Source organism: Bacidia gigantensis, assembly GCF_019456465.1.
Source record: "Bacidia gigantensis strain McMullin 20006 chromosome Unknown contig_180, whole genome shotgun sequence".
Lineage (NCBI taxonomy): Eukaryota > Fungi > Ascomycota > Lecanoromycetes > Lecanorales > Ramalinaceae > Bacidia > Bacidia gigantensis.
The window spans coordinates 3,351,369-3,367,863 of record NW_025408596.1 but is presented as its reverse complement, the minus strand read 5'-3'; the positions used below and the strand labels follow the sequence as shown (position 1 = coordinate 3,367,863).

Here is a 16,495-nt window from a genome sequence, read left to right as displayed (position 1 = left end):
GACTAGATTGAGTCAGTAGTCACCAGCTGATATTGCAGTAATTTTGCAGAAATCGTGTGCTGAGATCCTCATCTGCTAGGACCGCCAACCTCGATTGTGAGAATTGACTGCTTCACCCCTGTGGCCTTCTCCACCGCCTTGGCTGCCTCGCTCCGATACGAAGGATCATCCAGACCTGATTCATCAATCCTCAATCCCGCTGGTAGTCCTCCCTCATCCCTGGGCGCCCATTCCCCTTTCTTGTCGGAAGCTTGCCATTTCTTGACTAGGTCAACCAGGAGAGGGTAAAGCCGACCACGTCCATCTTCGCCCCAATCCTTCACCTTGTTCTCATATTCCCGCTTTCCCATGGCGACCATACCTCGGTACATAGCTTGTGAGTTCCAGATTTGAAATAGAGGTGTGTTTGCTGTGCTGGCAATGAACTTGTCAAAACTCGTAGTCACGATGCCGATGATGCGATCTCGTTGGAGATGGTGAGCGGCTTCGTCAGAGGTTTGCCAAATCTTGGACCACGCATCGACCTTTTGCGGCACCGAGGTGACCGCTTGGCGGAGCACGCCTTCGAATGCGACTTGCCTAGTGGCATAGTCGCCATTATCAATTTCGGCGAATATGATTTTATTCTTTTCGTTTGTGTAGCCCACAGGACGTGGTTTATCAATTGTTGAATGCACACGAGTGTCGAGGTATGTTTTCCACGGTGTCAATGTATCGTTCTGGTGGCCGTACTGAGCGTGAGTGAGATCGAGGGCATACCGCTCCGTCAAGCTCAAATGAAGCGTAAAAACCGTGTGATGTGCTCTTGCTTGATCGATCGATCCATCGGGACGGACTTGTACGTCCCAAAGTTTCCTTCCCATTGGTCTCACCTCATACTCGTGCATGCCGATAATCAAATCTAACAAGTGTTAGCGGAAAAGTCTTCTAGTAGAGAATTTGGACTTCGTTCACTCTTCAATATGACCTCAACGCTCGGGCCCATTGTGACAATTGCAGCTTGGCAACCATTCATCGCTAGCAGCGTATATTCGTCCTGAAGGGTCGTACCTATCATTCCGTAGGGAGGCTTTTGTATCCAGCTATTCTTGTCGCCCTTCCGTACGCGACACATGTGGACGAAAACGGTCTCGTCGTCGACGCGAAGAATCTTCTCTATGAATCCACCCCAGGTTCTACGTCGCGTCACATAGTAGATCTCCTGAATCAGCGAGGCTGCTCGATAGAGAGATTTGCGATTCTGCAACGTCTTGCATCGTTTCTTGTGTGTCGGCCAGTGCTTCTTTTGACACTCTGCGCCGCAATACTTCGTAGCATGTGCGGGGTCATCGAGATAAGATGGTGCTTTGAGGCAGCCATTGCAAGTAAGTCTTGCGTCTTTACCGCAAGTCGCACAATTATCGACCATTGTTGTAGGATTCCCTAGTAGAGCAGGTGTAAGAGCAGCAACAGAGTTAGATCTAGGTAGATTAATGTAGTCATCGAGCGGGGCTCAACACTTCACATTGCTGAAAGTGAATTGAAAGTATGTTAGGCAGCAGCGTTTTAATCTCACATTAGACAAACAAGTGAAGTACCGAAAGAAGAAAGAGCATCTTGACGGTAATGCAAACGCGGGGCATTGCATTTCGCATGACTGAAAGCAACGCCTTCAATTGCTAATTGCTCAAGCCGATGCAGCAGATGCTTCTCAAACTTTGTGTACGTAGATGTTACTACTGAGTGTCGCATTCAAGTCAGCCTTAGACAACTCAAACGAAAGTCGTTAAAATCATGTGAACCATTTTCAGTGGTCCTGAGGTGGCCTCTTTCCAGCGGTGTCTGCCAGCATTCACATCTCGATCGCATAATTCCATAGGCTGATTCTCGCAGCTTACCATAAAATGGACTTTGAGGCTAGCACCGAGGGATTTGGACATTTAGAGATTCGGAAAATGAGGAAGGAATTGAAGTGTTCACTAGAACCCTCCGACCACCTCACAAGTCTTGAATGGCTGACGCATGCGCCACCAGACTCCCAACATGAACTGGCTGTCATGATGCTTCAACATTTAGACGACCTGACTATGTATCCGCAGACACTCCTTTCGAGAAGTCGCGTTGACGATTGATAAATTCGTATCTCCAGATTCGCATAACATCGAGAAAAGGATTCGCTCGGAGAAATTTCCGCATTTCACGCTAAGCCTTTTCAAGTCTTAGCGTCGCTGACCGGTGCAAATGTAAACAAACAAGGCCTCTCGCATCGTCTTTCCTGATGCCTCAAAGCATAGACACACCACCTCACAGTGCAGATCGCAATACTGTTCGCGCCCCGAGATGCTGCTTGAGATATCAATATCTCCGGACAATCAAACGCAACAACTTTCAGGCCAGTACCCATATCCTGCGTTGGCTTCTATTCAACAAGCGTGTTCCATCCCGAACACAGGAGCCGACGAATTGCTCATGCTTCAATTCTTCACAATGCACTGCCATGGTTCCGATATCAAGCTCATTCACCCGTTCGTAATTAATGACCTCACTTCTACCAAAAGTCGCTTTTTCTGGGTGGCCAGCTAGCCAGCTACTGCCGTGCCATCCGAGATGTTGAGCTGCTGTGCAGAAATTGCGCATTCTCGCTGCGATTTCATGACTTTGTGGCGCGCTTGAACACTCAATAAGAATTTCGACCTCAAGGTTTTCCGAGGATCTCTTTCAATCAACCCTTTTTTGCGCCTCCCATTTTCCTTGTCCCTATGGACAACTTTCGCGACCTCTGCAAATATCTCAAGGTGGTATTCGCGCTACTCCTTCATCAGCCTGACCTTTATACTCAGACGCCGCTCTGACGGCAAGAAACACTTGCGTTCGTGAACTTGGACCACGACTCCTTGGACCATAGCCTCATACACTGCGTACGGAGCCTCTCAGATCTGTCCCCATCGAGCTCCGGCTTTCCAAACTTTATCAATTGCATCATGTGTGTGGCGACTGAGCCAATCCTGGCATTCGAGCGGCGTTTCGGCGGCAATTTATAGCGTTCTCCGTGTTCCTATTGAAGATGCCGAGGGCGAAGCTTGCAAGGCGGATGTTAGTTGGACGAAGTCTGCTCTGAGTCATGAAGGACCAACATGGAACAGAAGCCTGGAAACTACTTTCTCGGACAGAATGCTTATTGCCATGGTGTAATTGAAATCGCAGAGTGCCCTTGCTCGGTGATGATGATGATTGGGAGCATGTTTGTACAAACCCACGAGGTGTTCTCCTGGTCAGGGGCACCGATGCACTACAACAAGGGGTCCATCTTGTGAAACAATATGCCGATGTCTTGCCATGCTGAATCATTTTGGTAGTCAAAGTAAAGGCTCTCGGCTGATCACTGGTGGGATACTGGGCGGGTTTCGGATGCAAGTGACACCATGTCTCAGCAGCTGCCATATTTACAGATTTCGAAATACGTGGGTAAGCGCAGAATTTCTCTCCTACGTTTGCGAAGCCAAAGTGATATGTTGAATGACTTCTGGAAGTGCAAGACTGGCGTCAGCATGCGTCGTATTCTCTTATGGATACTCGCATTTCGGTGGTGGTCTTCCATATGCCGTGCAGCGGTGTCAAGCGACAGCACCCTCAGATCGACTTCTCTAGGTCCTGCTGTACCACATCAATTAGACGCAAGGGATACCATTTTGCCCAATTCAACTTTCAACGTCGAGAACGACAATGTCCCAAATGATTTCGAGCTCGACATCAAATACCGAGACTCGGCAATCTTCGTCGCAAGCTTCTGGTCTTCTGTCATCAACGCAATAGGTGAGGTCGCACTACTCCCGTTTCTTCAAACGACAGAAGGCTACATCGCTCCGGATGAGAGCGTCGTTGCCCTCGCAGATTCAACTCAAACGCCCGATCTCTACTTCAGTCACATTGTATGGAGTCTTCAACGGATTGCAGAGGATCAGTACCGTAACAAGCCATACAAGGAATTGAACGCTGGTATTTTTGTATCAAGCTCTGGAGCTGCAGCCGAGAAGACCAAGGTGGGACAGATTGGGATTCGGGATGTCAGACCTAGGATTGCGCCCGGCGACCAGAATGCTACCAATATCTCATCAAACGGATCATTCGCTGGCGATAGCGCTCCAGCAGGTGCAAGTAATACCACTCTACACTCAAGTACAGGTGACTCGCAGCAACTGCAGGGATCGGGTATGTCATACGAAATTGAGGCTCTCCCGGACGCTCGCTTTCTTCGCTCAATCGATCTGTTCATCGCGATCATACGATCGATAGCGCGCCTCGGAGAGACCGATTATTCTCAGATAATCACGCACTTCGAATACACGGATCCAGAAGCGAATATCGCGATAACATTTTCATTGGACCCTGGGGTGAGAAGACTGGTCACGTACGAGGAAGTCATCTTAGTCCTTAAACAAATGGCGCTCAATTCGTTGACAAAGCGTATCTACTTGGAGATTTCGGCAACGTTCTTCAAGAGCTCATCGAGGAGGAGAAAGAATTATGGCGTTATTGTGGTGAAAAAAGTGGATGTTCAGCCAGGAGCTGGAGGGGCCGTGGAGTAACATGATGGGGAAGTCGGCTGCAGGGGTGGAGGGCCCAGTAATTTGGGTAACAGACTGGTAAGTCTACCAAGAAAAACCAATGTTGAGCTTGTTCAGAATTCATGATTGCCTTGAGCGACGGAAATTCAACCTCTCCCACGAGAAGCGATGCCCGGCGCTCGGCTCGGGTAATCTATATTCCGGTACCGGCATTCTCGATCGTCCAAGAGATAGCCAAATCCAGCAGAACGTTTTGCACGATGATTCTCCCTATTACTGAGCTTTGTAAAGGCGCAAGTGGAGGAACAGGCAACGCTACACGACAAGGCTGACAAGCCGGTCTTGATTCGGCTCAGATTGCTGTAACAAACGACGATACGAAGAGGGGTGCGCCAAGCAGGTTGCCCACCAATGCGCTGGCATTTGCACTGCCACACGATGCCTGACACACAACTTTACCTTCGATTATAATTAAAATCATATCAAAGTCGGCGGGACGGATATCCTTGACAAGCTTTGAATCATGGCTGAAGCTGTTGCAATCGCAGCAAGTGTGATCGCTATTGTTCAAATCGCGGATCGAATTATTGGCTTGTGCAAGTCCTACATTTCGAGCGCACGAGATCTGGCCTCCGAACTTCGTGTCGTATTGATCGAGACTTCAAGCATAAAGACTACTTTCGAAACATTGCAATTCCTGTCCTGCCACACCAGCGGAGCATCCGCAATACTGAGCGCCTTATCTAGCAATGGTGGACCTATCTCAGGGTGTTATGAGGCCATTGCAAAACTTGAAAAGCTTTTAAGCATCGACCAGAGCCAGCCAGAGGGTCATCCCAAAACCAAGAAACAGAAAGCAAAGGCTGCCTGGGCAGCGCTAGCTTGGCCACTGAAGGAGAGCAAAGCAAAAAAGCTGCTTGCAGACATAGCGCGATACAGAGATACTATTACCATGGCTATTACTACAGATTCTGCGTAAGGGTCCCTCACTCGAATATTCTTCAAATGAAAAGGCGCTTTATTCAAACGTGCGCGGGAGCTGACAGATTCGTCAGCCAAGACATCAAAGACCTCAAAGTAAAGACGATGCAGGTCTACGAAAAGCTCACGGGTATGATCATACTGCTCTTCTTGTTTGATAAGGAAGAGAAGTCTTGACTGACAAATCAAATTAGACAGCGAACGCCAAGACATTTTCAGATGGCTCCAAAAGACTGACCCATCGCCTTTGCATCATCGAAACCAGGATCTGTACGAACCAGGTACGGGTGACTGGATGAAACGGCATCCAGAATGGACTAGCTGGTTGGACTTGACTCAACGCTGTCTTTGGATCCATGGAATTCCAGGTGCTGGTAAATCTGTTTTGTTCTCCCATCTGGTTGAAGCTGTTCGAGAACACTGCGATCAGTTTAATAAATGCACGCTTGTGTATTACTATTGTTACTTCGGTCACAGTCAAGATGAAGCTATACCATTTCTACGATGGCTGGTTTCTCAGATTTGCCGGCAGGCAAAGCAGGTACCCTCAAGCGTCACTCGTATGTACAACCATGGCGGGGAGCCAAGTCTAAAAGATCTACAACAAGCTGTCATAGACAGTCTCGACCTTTTTGAAACAACATACATCATGGTAGATGCGATCGATGAAAGCAATCCCAGAGAGAGCCTGCTCAAGGTCTTCCAAGACTTCGTTACCGATCATCGACTCAGGAATGTTCAGCTTTTGGCAACAAGTCGGGAATATATTGATATCGAGCGCGTAATGAAGGGTATCTCTGTACCAATCTCAATGGCGAACCCTTACGTGGAGCACGATATCAAAATCTGCGTTCATTCTCTGCTTGATACAATTCACTATTTCGCCAGTTGGCCTAAAGATCTTTTGACAGAAGTTGAGGAGGCAATTCAGAAAGGCGCCAAAGGAATGTAAGTGAACTTGGTCAATCTTAATCTAATTTATCATTAACATTATCATAGGTTTCGCTGGGCCGTATGTCAAGTCGACGCACTCAAACGACTCAAACCCGACCCTCAAATCGTCCATAAAGCCTTAAGAAACCTGCCCGAAACATTGGACGAGACGTACGATCGGATTCTGGACATTCCGGACAAAGACCAAATGTTTGTGCATCATGCGCTTCAGTGGGTCTGTTACCATGGTGACATGCATGGCGGCTGTGGAATGCCTTGTGATGTGTTACTCCAAGCTGTGAATGCAAGTATGGCGAAGTCTACCGCTGAGAACAATGACCGCATTTACAACAATGAGACACTCAGGGAGCTATGTGGGTGTCTTATTAATATTGTAAGCGATTGTGGGTTCATTAATGCGAACGACTCCTCTTTGGTAGTCGCCTTTGCCCACTACACCGTTCGAGAATGGCTCGAATCGAGTCGTACCTCTAAAAGTTCTACTCCCTTTACGATTGCATGCAAGCAACTTCTTTCTAAATTTTTTGCCCGCGTCATAATATCAGAGGTCTCTAACCTGAAGTCGAACGAGATTTACGAAGAAGGCGTCGGCTCGCAAAGTGGTCCTGACATTATGGATGCCATAGAGACCAATTTCGATAGTTACTGCATGGTCATCATACCTGCTGTCCTTCAAGGTTGCGTTAGTGAGCTAGTCCAGGACGCGACCTTCCGTAAGCATGCTTTGGATCTTTTGGATCCTTCTGATAAACGTTATCAGACGATGACAAGCGCAATATCCAGCTTCGAGATTGAGACACGTTACTACAGTGATCAAGACTGGTTTCCTATCAGCCAATTTTGGACAATGCAGTGGCTGGAAATGCCCAGTGACATTGCTGCTTGGCGATGCTTTATTTTGTATATCTCCATGTGCAGTATCGATGCATTTGAGCCCCTGTTTGCGCAGTGCATAAAGGAAGTTGGCAAGGAAAATTTGAGTCGAACTCGTTTTCGGTACGGACAAAGTATTGCTGAGGATGGACTTTCGATCTTCAATAGTGAACAGATATTTGACGGATCACTGATCCAAATCGCTGCACAAATTGGAACTATCTATGAGGAACAGGGGCTTGCTCGGCTACTGGAGTATGATGACGTTCTCTTTAACCCTTCGAAAATTCTTATTTTGTATATGCCATGTCATATACACGAGAACGACTGCGAAGGATATCGTTGCGCTTTGTCGAAACTACTGGACCTAGGCGGAGATGCCAATGGCACATACTCATGGATAACACCGCTACAAATTGCCGTGGCAGCCTGGGACCGTCCAGGAGTAAGCACACTACTCCGTGCGGGCGCAAATCCGAATCATTGCGGTAATGGTGATACCATTCCTTGGGATAAAGGCTCAATAATGCCTCGTTTCAGTCATTTGCACGGCGCGAGTCCTTTACATATCCTACGAACTACTGAGTGTATCGTTGAAGATCGAGAGGTAAGCCTAGAGAGAAAGGATGATTTCTCTGCAGTGGAATCATTATTACTAGAACATGGGGCCAGACAACTTTCTTCACCTGAGTATCAGCAGGGCCAGGGACAGCAAGATGGTCGTCGAAAGGCACTCAAGATCTCCGAGTTGTTATGCGAAGACGACGATACTTCTATGACAGACCCTTGACCCTCCTCTCTACATCATTGTATACAAATGAGGCTTAGAATCACCGCAAGGAACTTTATAAAGCCAGAAGCTTCAGAATTATCGATATGAGCAGGGTGACATCACGTCTTCAAAAGTCCTTCACATCCATCGAAGGTTCTTACAAGGAGCCAAGTACCAGTCTCTCAAGTCGGACGTGAGGCACACAGCAAAATGATGAGCAGTAACAAAGCAAAAGTGCCAAATCCGGGAGGAGGACAAGCCGGTAGACGCTCAGAAGCACCACCTGACGACCATCGATTTCGATTGCACGCCCGTCAATACCCTCAGCTGACCGCTCCGGATTTCGAACAACTAAAGAGAAGACCAAGCGATGAAGTCCTTTGGTTAGCACAGGCTCCTGCACCAACATCCTAGCATGAAGAACCTTCCTTCCAGACTAAAATTACGGCTTGGAGGTACGGATCTATATCGCTTTGGTTGCTCGAGGCTAGATACTGGTCAGACCAAAATTCTGCGCCCTTTCCAGCATGCTTGCCCTCGCCTCGACAGATTGAACCATAACACAAAATTGAGAAACGCACATCAGGTTGCTTCCTCGATCTTCGGACAGTCTTCCAACCATTTCTTAATCAAACTCCCTCGACACCAAAACGTCTCTGTCACGAATCATTCACAAGGCCTTCGAATCTTGTGTGCAAGCCATACCTCTGCGCTCATACAAATCACCTCTGATGCCGTTCCCTAGACTTCCCAGAACAGAAACAATATACAATGAGGCATGTAAAACACAGCACCCGCCTCACTGAGACCTTTGCGTCCTTCTCAACTCGCCTGCCCGCCCCTGCATTGGGAATTGGCGTCCGTTAACTGCCGCTACTCACTTCGAGAAACCCCTCCTCTCATACCACATATCACAACTTCATCTCAGCGCATCACGCCCGTACCGTCTATAATCCCCACCACGACGGACAACACTCGCGAGGAAAAGACCCGCCCTTAGCTCTCTCCTCTTCAAGAACTGTACGGCTTACTTCATTTGAAGCTTTGCATGAGGATGCTTCAGTGCGAGAGATATGGATTCGGTGGATACAGTCCTCTACCCGCCGTCAAGCTTCTTGGAGGATGGTGTTAAATGGGGTATCTTGCTGCGCATTTATCTACATAATACATCAAAGAATGTTCTCACTTCAGCAGGAAGCATAAAACGTCCGAAAGTATTCGACAAAGGAAGGTCGGGCGAACACCAGCAATTTAATCGGGTTGTCATTCCTATTAGGAACGGGACTTCCTCTACGAACAAGGTGGGAAAGGCCAGGCGTTTGAGCGATACTTCCATTATATGTATATATATCTAACGCGCATCCTAAAAACAACGACGCCCTTTTTCCAACCCCACCCTTTCTTATTTACCCAGCCTCATGCTCCTCATATCTCACACGCCCCCGTCTCCATAGTACAATGAACCATCTGCACCGGCGCACCTCTCACCCCCCTATGTAGCATCCTTTCCCTCCACTCCGCCAACCTCGGGCTCGCCTCGACCTGACTCCTATTCATGCCCTGCTCATCCCTCCCACCCCGCCAAAGTATCTCCGCCGCAGCACCCGCCCGCGGCCACAGCATCTCATCCACATTCCCGGGATCCGTCTGCTCGCTCCACAAACTCACCTCCCCACCGAGCACCAAATGCGTAAGATTAGCCGGCACGCCATCGAGCGGATCGAACGCGTAAATAGTCCGCCAATTCTTGACCGGAGTGCAGTAATCGACGTATGGCCACGGCAGCGCCGTCTTGCTACCGGGTATATTGTCGAGCCAGCTGCCCCGCCCGCAGTCGAGATACCAGGAATTGTAATCCCCGGCGATGACACGGTAGCCCTTTTCGACCGCGAGGGCAGTGGAGTTTGGGATGCTGCCCCATGTCTGCACGATCGTGTCGAGTGGGAGGGTGAGGTTTATGTCTAGGACCATTTCTTCCCAGACGATGGGGGTGAGGCCCGCGGCGCGGATGGCGGCGTGGTTGGTGTCTGTGAAGGACTGGATGAGGGGTTGCAGAATGGCGGTGTCGTTGGTGTGGAGGTCCGGTTGGAGGAGGTAGGCGTTGCGGTTTACTTCGTCGCCGCCGGTGTGGAAGGTGCTGGTGAAGGGGGCGAGGCGGGGGAGGAGGTCAGACCAGAGCGTCGAGAGGAAGGTTGTTACGGGGGTGTAGTTGAGTTTTAGCTGGCCGGTGGGGGGTTCGGCGGAGTAGGTGGGCCAGTCGGGGAGGATGTCGGGGGCTGTTATGAGGTCTGGGAAGGCATGGGCGATGGCGGCCGTGTGGCCTGGCATGTCGATTTCGATGGTTAGTTGGATGCCGCGGTAGAGGGCGAATTTGTGAAGGTCGGCGAGGGTGGCTGGTGAGTAGGTCAGAGAAGGGGCGTAGGCGCCTTTGGAGGCCAGGAGGGGGAGGGAGGGGATTTCGAGGGGCCAGGATTGTGCGTCTGTTGCGTGGAGGTGCAGGCGATTGAACTTGTTCCAGGAGAGGGCTTCGAGGACGCGCTTGATTTCGTCGGGAGGGTACCAGTTGCGTGCGATATCGAGGTTGAGACCACGGTGGGGGAATGATGGGGAGTCGAGAATGGAGATAGGTGCATAAGGAGTGTATACGCCGCCTGAGCTGTGGGTGTAGAAGAGTTGGGTGACGGTGGTCAGGCCGTGGAGGAGGCCAAGGATTGAGTCTGCGATGATGGTGATGTTGCCAGCGGTGTCGATGTCGAGGCCATAGGATTCATCGACTTCGCCGGTTTCGGCCTTGAAGACATTGACGGGGTCAGGCTTCTGCTGAGTAACGTTGATGGCTTGGATCAGATTTGGCGATTGATAGGGTGGTTGGTGTGGTTCGAAGTCCGAGTCACGGGGATGAAATTTCCATGGCACGAAATCATCATTGTTGAGTCGGTAGAAGGCGCGCTCTATAGCTGCGTTGAGCACGACAACAGGATCAATTATGGCGGTGTCGATGTTGTAGAATGGGGTCTCGTCCTAGACCATATTCAGTTCATATTCATGGGCTGGGGTGTGCGGATGTACGCACCCTGCATGGTAGATTAATGTTATACGACAGATCTTCTGCGAGCCATACTGTTTGGTTCCCTAGGGAGTATGTCTTAGGCAAGGGCCACAACGGGGCGGCAGAGACCAAAAAAGGCTGAATAGCAATAGCAATAACGAGAGCGAAAGCTGCTGGCAGCATGATACACATGCTTGTTAGACTGTAATGTAAGAAACGAGGGTGTTCAGAGACCAGTCTCAAGCGAGAACCTGATGAGCAATGACAATGACTCTGCCTTCCGTCTTGGAGTAAGCTCTGAGAAGAAATGTGGGCATTGTGGTTGAGAGCGAATAGAGAGGCAGTGACTCGTCCTGCGTCGATGAACGTTGTTTATCACGATTCCATGCCTGAACAAAAGCAGACAGTGACTAGCACTCAGCGTTGAAAGAGCAATTCAATTACGAAAAGGAAAGATATCGTCCGAGCGGGCAATTCCCCATTAAGACGGTGAAGCGACGTGCGAATTGCCCAAAAGAGGCTGTGTTAAATAGATCGGCGCTGCATGGTGCGCGGGGCTTGATGTCAATCAACTCCCGATATTTGGGGACTACAATCAATTGGGTTGCAGCAGAAGCAGGCTGCCATATCCGCAATACGGGGTCACATCGCTTGCTACGATGGAAAGATGGGGGGTGGGTGAGCCTTGTCAATTTTGAATGACATCGGTGGGGAAGATGAATGTCGAGCTGTATGCAGGTGGTCGGAATGTGACGATAATCAGTGTACGTCAATCAGGTACTCTTACGGCTATCTGCAGATCACAAGCACGGAGACGTCAGTGTCATGGGTAGATGCAGGTCGTGCCTGGATCCACGAGCGGTAGACATGACAAAGACGGCGATATCATATCATTGATCGCAGTACCTCATTACCATACGATGCGGCGACTTTGCCGGTGCTATACTATTTGTACTTTTACAATCACGCCAGGGTATCAATTCCAATAGTCAAGACCACCCAAATATTATCATCGCTCTCCACAGAATTTTGCGTCGAGTCTGGTCGAAATGCCACCAACGCCAGGCTATTGAATGGAGATAAATAAGACTCAAAATTCGCTCTGGTCGCCCGATCTGTCCTGGCTCTTGCCCTTACTCTCCTTCTTGAAGAACCTTGCCATTGACGCCCTGACGCTCCGAGAACGATCCCCCATCGATGGACGTTCCTCAGGTATCATGTCATCTGCTGTTCTTGTGTGCTTCAGCGGCGATGCTTCCGTGATGGCCAGCTCGCCAGATACCCCGTTCGATCCTCGACTCGATCTTGACTTCCTCATCTGAGTCAGAGTCGGGCGCCTCGCTTGTATTTGAGCCACGGATGACCTCCTCCTCTGATCTGCTACGATGGCGCTGAAGGACGGAGACAGGGGTGACATGAGAGGCCCTGGAGTAAGCCGGGTTTTCGACCGCTGTGAGAGGCTCGGCCGATCAGGTGTGGAGGGTGTCTCTGGCGTTTGACTGGTTGAAGCAGCCTGCGAAGGCAAAAGAGGTTGAGAGATAGTGCTTTCGAGAGTTTGGGTTGGCCTGCGAGGTGCGCTGGACAATTCGTCGCTTGACCGCCAGGGGTTGGCTGCCAGAGAAGAATCGAACTCGCTAGAGGCAGTCGAAGCTTGCGACGCTCTGCGACTTGGTGTGCTTATAGCTGGGAAAGGTTGTTGCTTGGAAGATCGTCGCGAATCCATCTGAGATCCATTGAAGCGTGGACTTGTAGATGACTGTCTCCGCGCTTGCTCTTTCGACGGTACATCCATCTCGTCCTGAAACCGCTCTTCATCCACAAGCCCAATTGTATTTTCCTCATCATCATCGTATGCCCCGAAATCGTCATGACCACGAGCTCTCCCACTTGTGATGAGGTAAACGCCGAAAAACGTCAACAGACAGCCTCCGACAAATTTGCCCATTTCTGCTGCCGGTGCTGATTCAAAGTCGCGATAGAGAACCGCACTTCCGATGATGACTGAAAGTGTGAAGGAGACGAACTGTATCGGAATCACCTGCGTCGAGTCAAAGCGCTGTAAAGCTCGATTGACGTAACGAATCTGCATGATTGCCGTGCCGACTAAGACGAAGATAAGCAGATAAGTGACAGGGAAAGTCAAGGTTCGCCAGAGTGTGTCCGAGAGAAGGGACGCGATGCCTTTGGTTGATAGTGCAGTATATTCTCCAAAAAGACCAACCAGCCCAAGATCTATCAAGATACTCCTATGTCCGTACCTAGGGCTGGCCCACATCAAGATAATGATGAGACCGACGGTGATGCCAAGATATGTCTCAAATTCCCAACGAGTGATGGCAGCCCAGACATCGTCGGGACCCAGCTTCTTTTCCGAGGTCTTCGCACTAAGGACGATAGTGACGGTCCCTCCAATGGCTATCATCACACCCCAGAAGTCTCTTTGGCGGAAGGCTTCTTTAAGTAGACATGGTGCGATGATGCAGTTGCAAATCAAGGCGACAACACCAAGTGGCGACACAATTGATGCTGGTGCGAAACCATATGCGAGGAAGTTTCCGGCCTCTCCAACAATCATCAAGACAATACCTGCCCACCAATATGGAGACTTGAGATAGGTTTTTCGCTCAGTTGCTTGCTCATTCTTCTCCGACGGCTTGATCGTCGAGTCTGTGGAAGTATCAGAGCGTAGTGAAGAGTGTGATGATTTTGGCTTGACAAGCTTGCTAGGATCCTCGTCATCGACGGTGCGCCCATTGTCCCATTGCTGGGTCTTCAGATTTAGCCTGGCTCTTTCTTCCGCAACGTCACTCTGTTGCGTGCCGTAGTCTTTCTTATCAGGTTTGCTTCGCTCATTGTGTCGCAAGCTCTTCTTCTCGTCAAACTCTTGACCGAGGCGTATGTGTGCGTAGCGTTGGATATTGAGGGCAAAAGATATGAGAATATTGCCGATGATGGCGGTGACGATGCCAATGAAAGGTGACCATTGCTCGATAGTCTCGCCTGTCGATTTAGTCGTAGAATAATCGAGATTCTGTGGTTCCAAGAGCATCGTAATTCCTGTTCCAACTTTGGGAGTCTGTTCGCGTCAAAGCGCGGGGGTAGATGATGACTCGGTAGGAATATAAGACGAGGGAGTTGAGACGGCAGATCGGCAGCGATATGAGCTTGTCATGAGGACAGCCACACGTGGAGTACTACTATGGTAGCTTGTGAGAGGAAGTAACATCGTTGTTGGTTTGCCTGCGAAAGTTCGCCTTTGTCAAAGAGTCATTATGAGCTAAATCTCATTGACGCCATCTCCGCGCAGCTCGGCATCGGAAAAACTGACATGCCGAGATATCGGAGAATGAGCAGTCGCGACTAAGGTAGCAAAGCTTCATCATCATCATCTTCTACCTTCCCTTCACATAGTTTGATCACTACGATCTCCATTGCTCCTTCCGAAAATAAAAACCCATCGCCTAAGAGATTACTGCATACGTGTTTGAGAAATGGTTTGTTTTCCGGCATGATTAGAAAAGACTCGGCGCTGATAGAATGGAGGGTCAAAACCAGTCAGGCCTCGGCGGGCCTCCAGGAGGTGATCCAGGCAAAGATGACAAGGACAAGAAGGTACAACTTCATCTCTGCTATATTGGAGATAGACTCTGACTTCATCCCACCTACAGAAGGATAAGCCCAAGTACGAACAACCGCCTCCCCCTACAACCCGCATCGGGCGGAAGAAGCGCAAAGCAGCTGGGCCAAATGCCTCTACAAAACTCCCCACCGTCTATCCTACATCTCGTTGCAAGCTCAAGTACCTGCGACTACAACGTGTGCACGATCACCTCCTCCTAGAAGAAGAATACGTAGAAAACCAAGAGCGAATACGGAAAGCCAAAGCTCGAAATGACCAGACACCCGCAACAGCCGGCGGGGACTCAGACGCCTTAGACCGCAACGCAGATGAGAGAAGCAAGGTCGATGATATGCGGGGCAGTCCGATGGGCGTGGGCAATCTCGAAGAAATGATCGACGATGACCACGCCATCGTTTCCAGCGCCACCGGGCCTGAGTACTACGTCTCGATCATGTCATTCGTGGACAAAGACCTCCTCGAGCCCGGCGCAAGTATCCTCCTCCATCACAAATCCGTGTCCGTCGTAGGCGTCCTGACAGATGACGCCGACCCTCTCGTCTCCGTCATGAAACTCGATAAGGCGCCTACAGAATCATACGCAGATATTGGCGGATTGGAGTCTCAGATCCAAGAGGTTCGCGAAGCAGTCGAGCTCCCACTGCTCCATCCTGAACTATACGAAGAAATGGGCATCAAGCCGCCTAAAGGCGTGATCCTCTACGGTGGTCCGGGCACTGGGAAGACGCTACTCGCGAAAGCGGTAGCCAACCAGACGAGCGCAACATTCCTCCGCATCGTCGGGAGTGAGCTGATACAAAAGTACCTGGGTGACGGTCCTCGACTAGTCCGGCAGATCTTCCAAGTGGCCGCTGAGCACTCGCCCTCCATCGTGTTCATCGACGAAATCGACGCCATCGGAACGAAGAGATACGAGTCTACATCTGGTGGGGAGCGAGAAGTGCAGAGAACGATGTTGGAGCTGCTGAACCAACTTGACGGTTTCGACGACCGCGGGGACGTGAAAGTGATTCTTGCCACCAACAAGATTGACACGTTGGATCCTGCTCTCATCCGCCCCGGTCGTATCGATCGAAAGATCTTGTTCGAGAACCCTGATCGTGAGTCCCCCCATCCCTTTCCCCTTTCTCCACCTCTACACCTGTTCTACCCCACTAACCACCACCCCCAGAAAACACCAAACGCAAAATCTTCACCCTCCACACCTCGAAGATGTCCCTCAACGAGGACGTCGAGCTCGAAGAGTTCATAAACCAGAAAGACGACCTCTCAGGCGCGGATATCAAGGCGATATGCTCGGAGGCTGGGTTAAGGGCGCTCAGGGAAAGGAGAATGAGGGTGCAGATGTCGGATTTCAGGAGCGCGAGGGATAACGTTATGAAGACGAAGACGGAGGAGAAGATTGAGGGGTTGTATTTGTAGGGAGAAGGGGTGAAGGGGGGCAGGGAAAGAAGAAGGGCAAAGGAGGGAACGGAGGGCGAGTGTAGGGGAAAGGTTGAGGAGAGACAGAGAGCAAGACGATAGACATAGGCTTTGAAGATCATATTTCTATCTAGACTGTGAACTACTCTCAGGCCTTACATGCGAATTTCAGTTACGTTGCTTTTGTGCACTATTCATAATTTCATCCCATCATGCTCATCATTTCGTATATCATTAACGTCGCTTTTCATACCGATCGA

General features: G+C 50.0%; 6 protein-coding genes across 6 annotated transcripts; 3 read left to right on the top strand and 3 right to left on the bottom strand.

Annotated features, from left to right (window-relative positions):
• Positions 1-68: 68 nt before the first annotated feature.
• KY384_003947 (uncharacterized protein) lies at positions 69-1,408 on the bottom strand (the record flags this gene model as incomplete). Its single annotated transcript, XM_044812456.1, has 2 exons — positions 69-901; positions 946-1,408. The coding sequence occupies 2 exons, from the start codon at positions 1,406-1,408 to the stop codon at positions 69-71; spliced, it is 1,296 nt and encodes a 431-aa protein (XP_044671589.1).
• Positions 1,409-3,401: 1,993 nt separating this feature from the next.
• Positions 3,402-4,565, top strand: KY384_003946 (uncharacterized protein; the record flags this gene model as incomplete). The annotated part of the gene is made up of 1 exon (XM_044812455.1): positions 3,402-4,565. One exon carries the CDS (start codon positions 3,402-3,404, stop codon positions 4,563-4,565), a length of 1,164 nt encoding a protein of 387 aa, XP_044671588.1.
• A 502-nt stretch (positions 4,566-5,067) lies between these two features.
• On the top strand, positions 5,068-8,538 carry KY384_003945 (uncharacterized protein; the record flags this gene model as incomplete). Its single annotated transcript, XM_044812454.1, has 6 exons — positions 5,068-5,519; positions 5,591-5,655; positions 5,720-5,954; positions 6,003-6,473; positions 6,525-7,959; positions 8,278-8,538. 6 exons carry the CDS (start codon positions 5,068-5,070, stop codon positions 8,536-8,538), a joined length of 2,919 nt encoding a protein of 972 aa, XP_044671587.1.
• Positions 8,539-9,549: 1,011 nt separating this feature from the next.
• On the bottom strand, positions 9,550-11,490 carry KY384_003944 (uncharacterized protein; the record flags this gene model as incomplete). Its single annotated transcript, XM_044812453.1, has 2 exons — positions 9,550-11,145; positions 11,425-11,490. 2 exons carry the CDS (start codon positions 11,488-11,490, stop codon positions 9,550-9,552), a joined length of 1,662 nt encoding a protein of 553 aa, XP_044671586.1.
• Positions 11,491-12,263: 773 nt separating this feature from the next.
• KY384_003943 (uncharacterized protein) lies at positions 12,264-14,683 on the bottom strand (the record flags this gene model as incomplete). The annotated part of the gene is made up of 2 exons (XM_044812452.1): positions 12,264-14,249; positions 14,654-14,683. 2 exons carry the CDS (start codon positions 14,681-14,683, stop codon positions 12,264-12,266), a joined length of 2,016 nt encoding a protein of 671 aa, XP_044671585.1.
• A 27-nt stretch (positions 14,684-14,710) lies between these two features.
• MTS2 (26S protease regulatory subunit) lies at positions 14,711-16,235 on the top strand (the record flags this gene model as incomplete). Its single annotated transcript, XM_044812451.1, has 3 exons — positions 14,711-14,785; positions 14,842-15,913; positions 15,985-16,235. The coding sequence occupies 3 exons, from the start codon at positions 14,711-14,713 to the stop codon at positions 16,233-16,235; spliced, it is 1,398 nt and encodes a 465-aa protein (XP_044671584.1).
• Between the last annotated feature and the right edge of the window lie 260 nt (positions 16,236-16,495).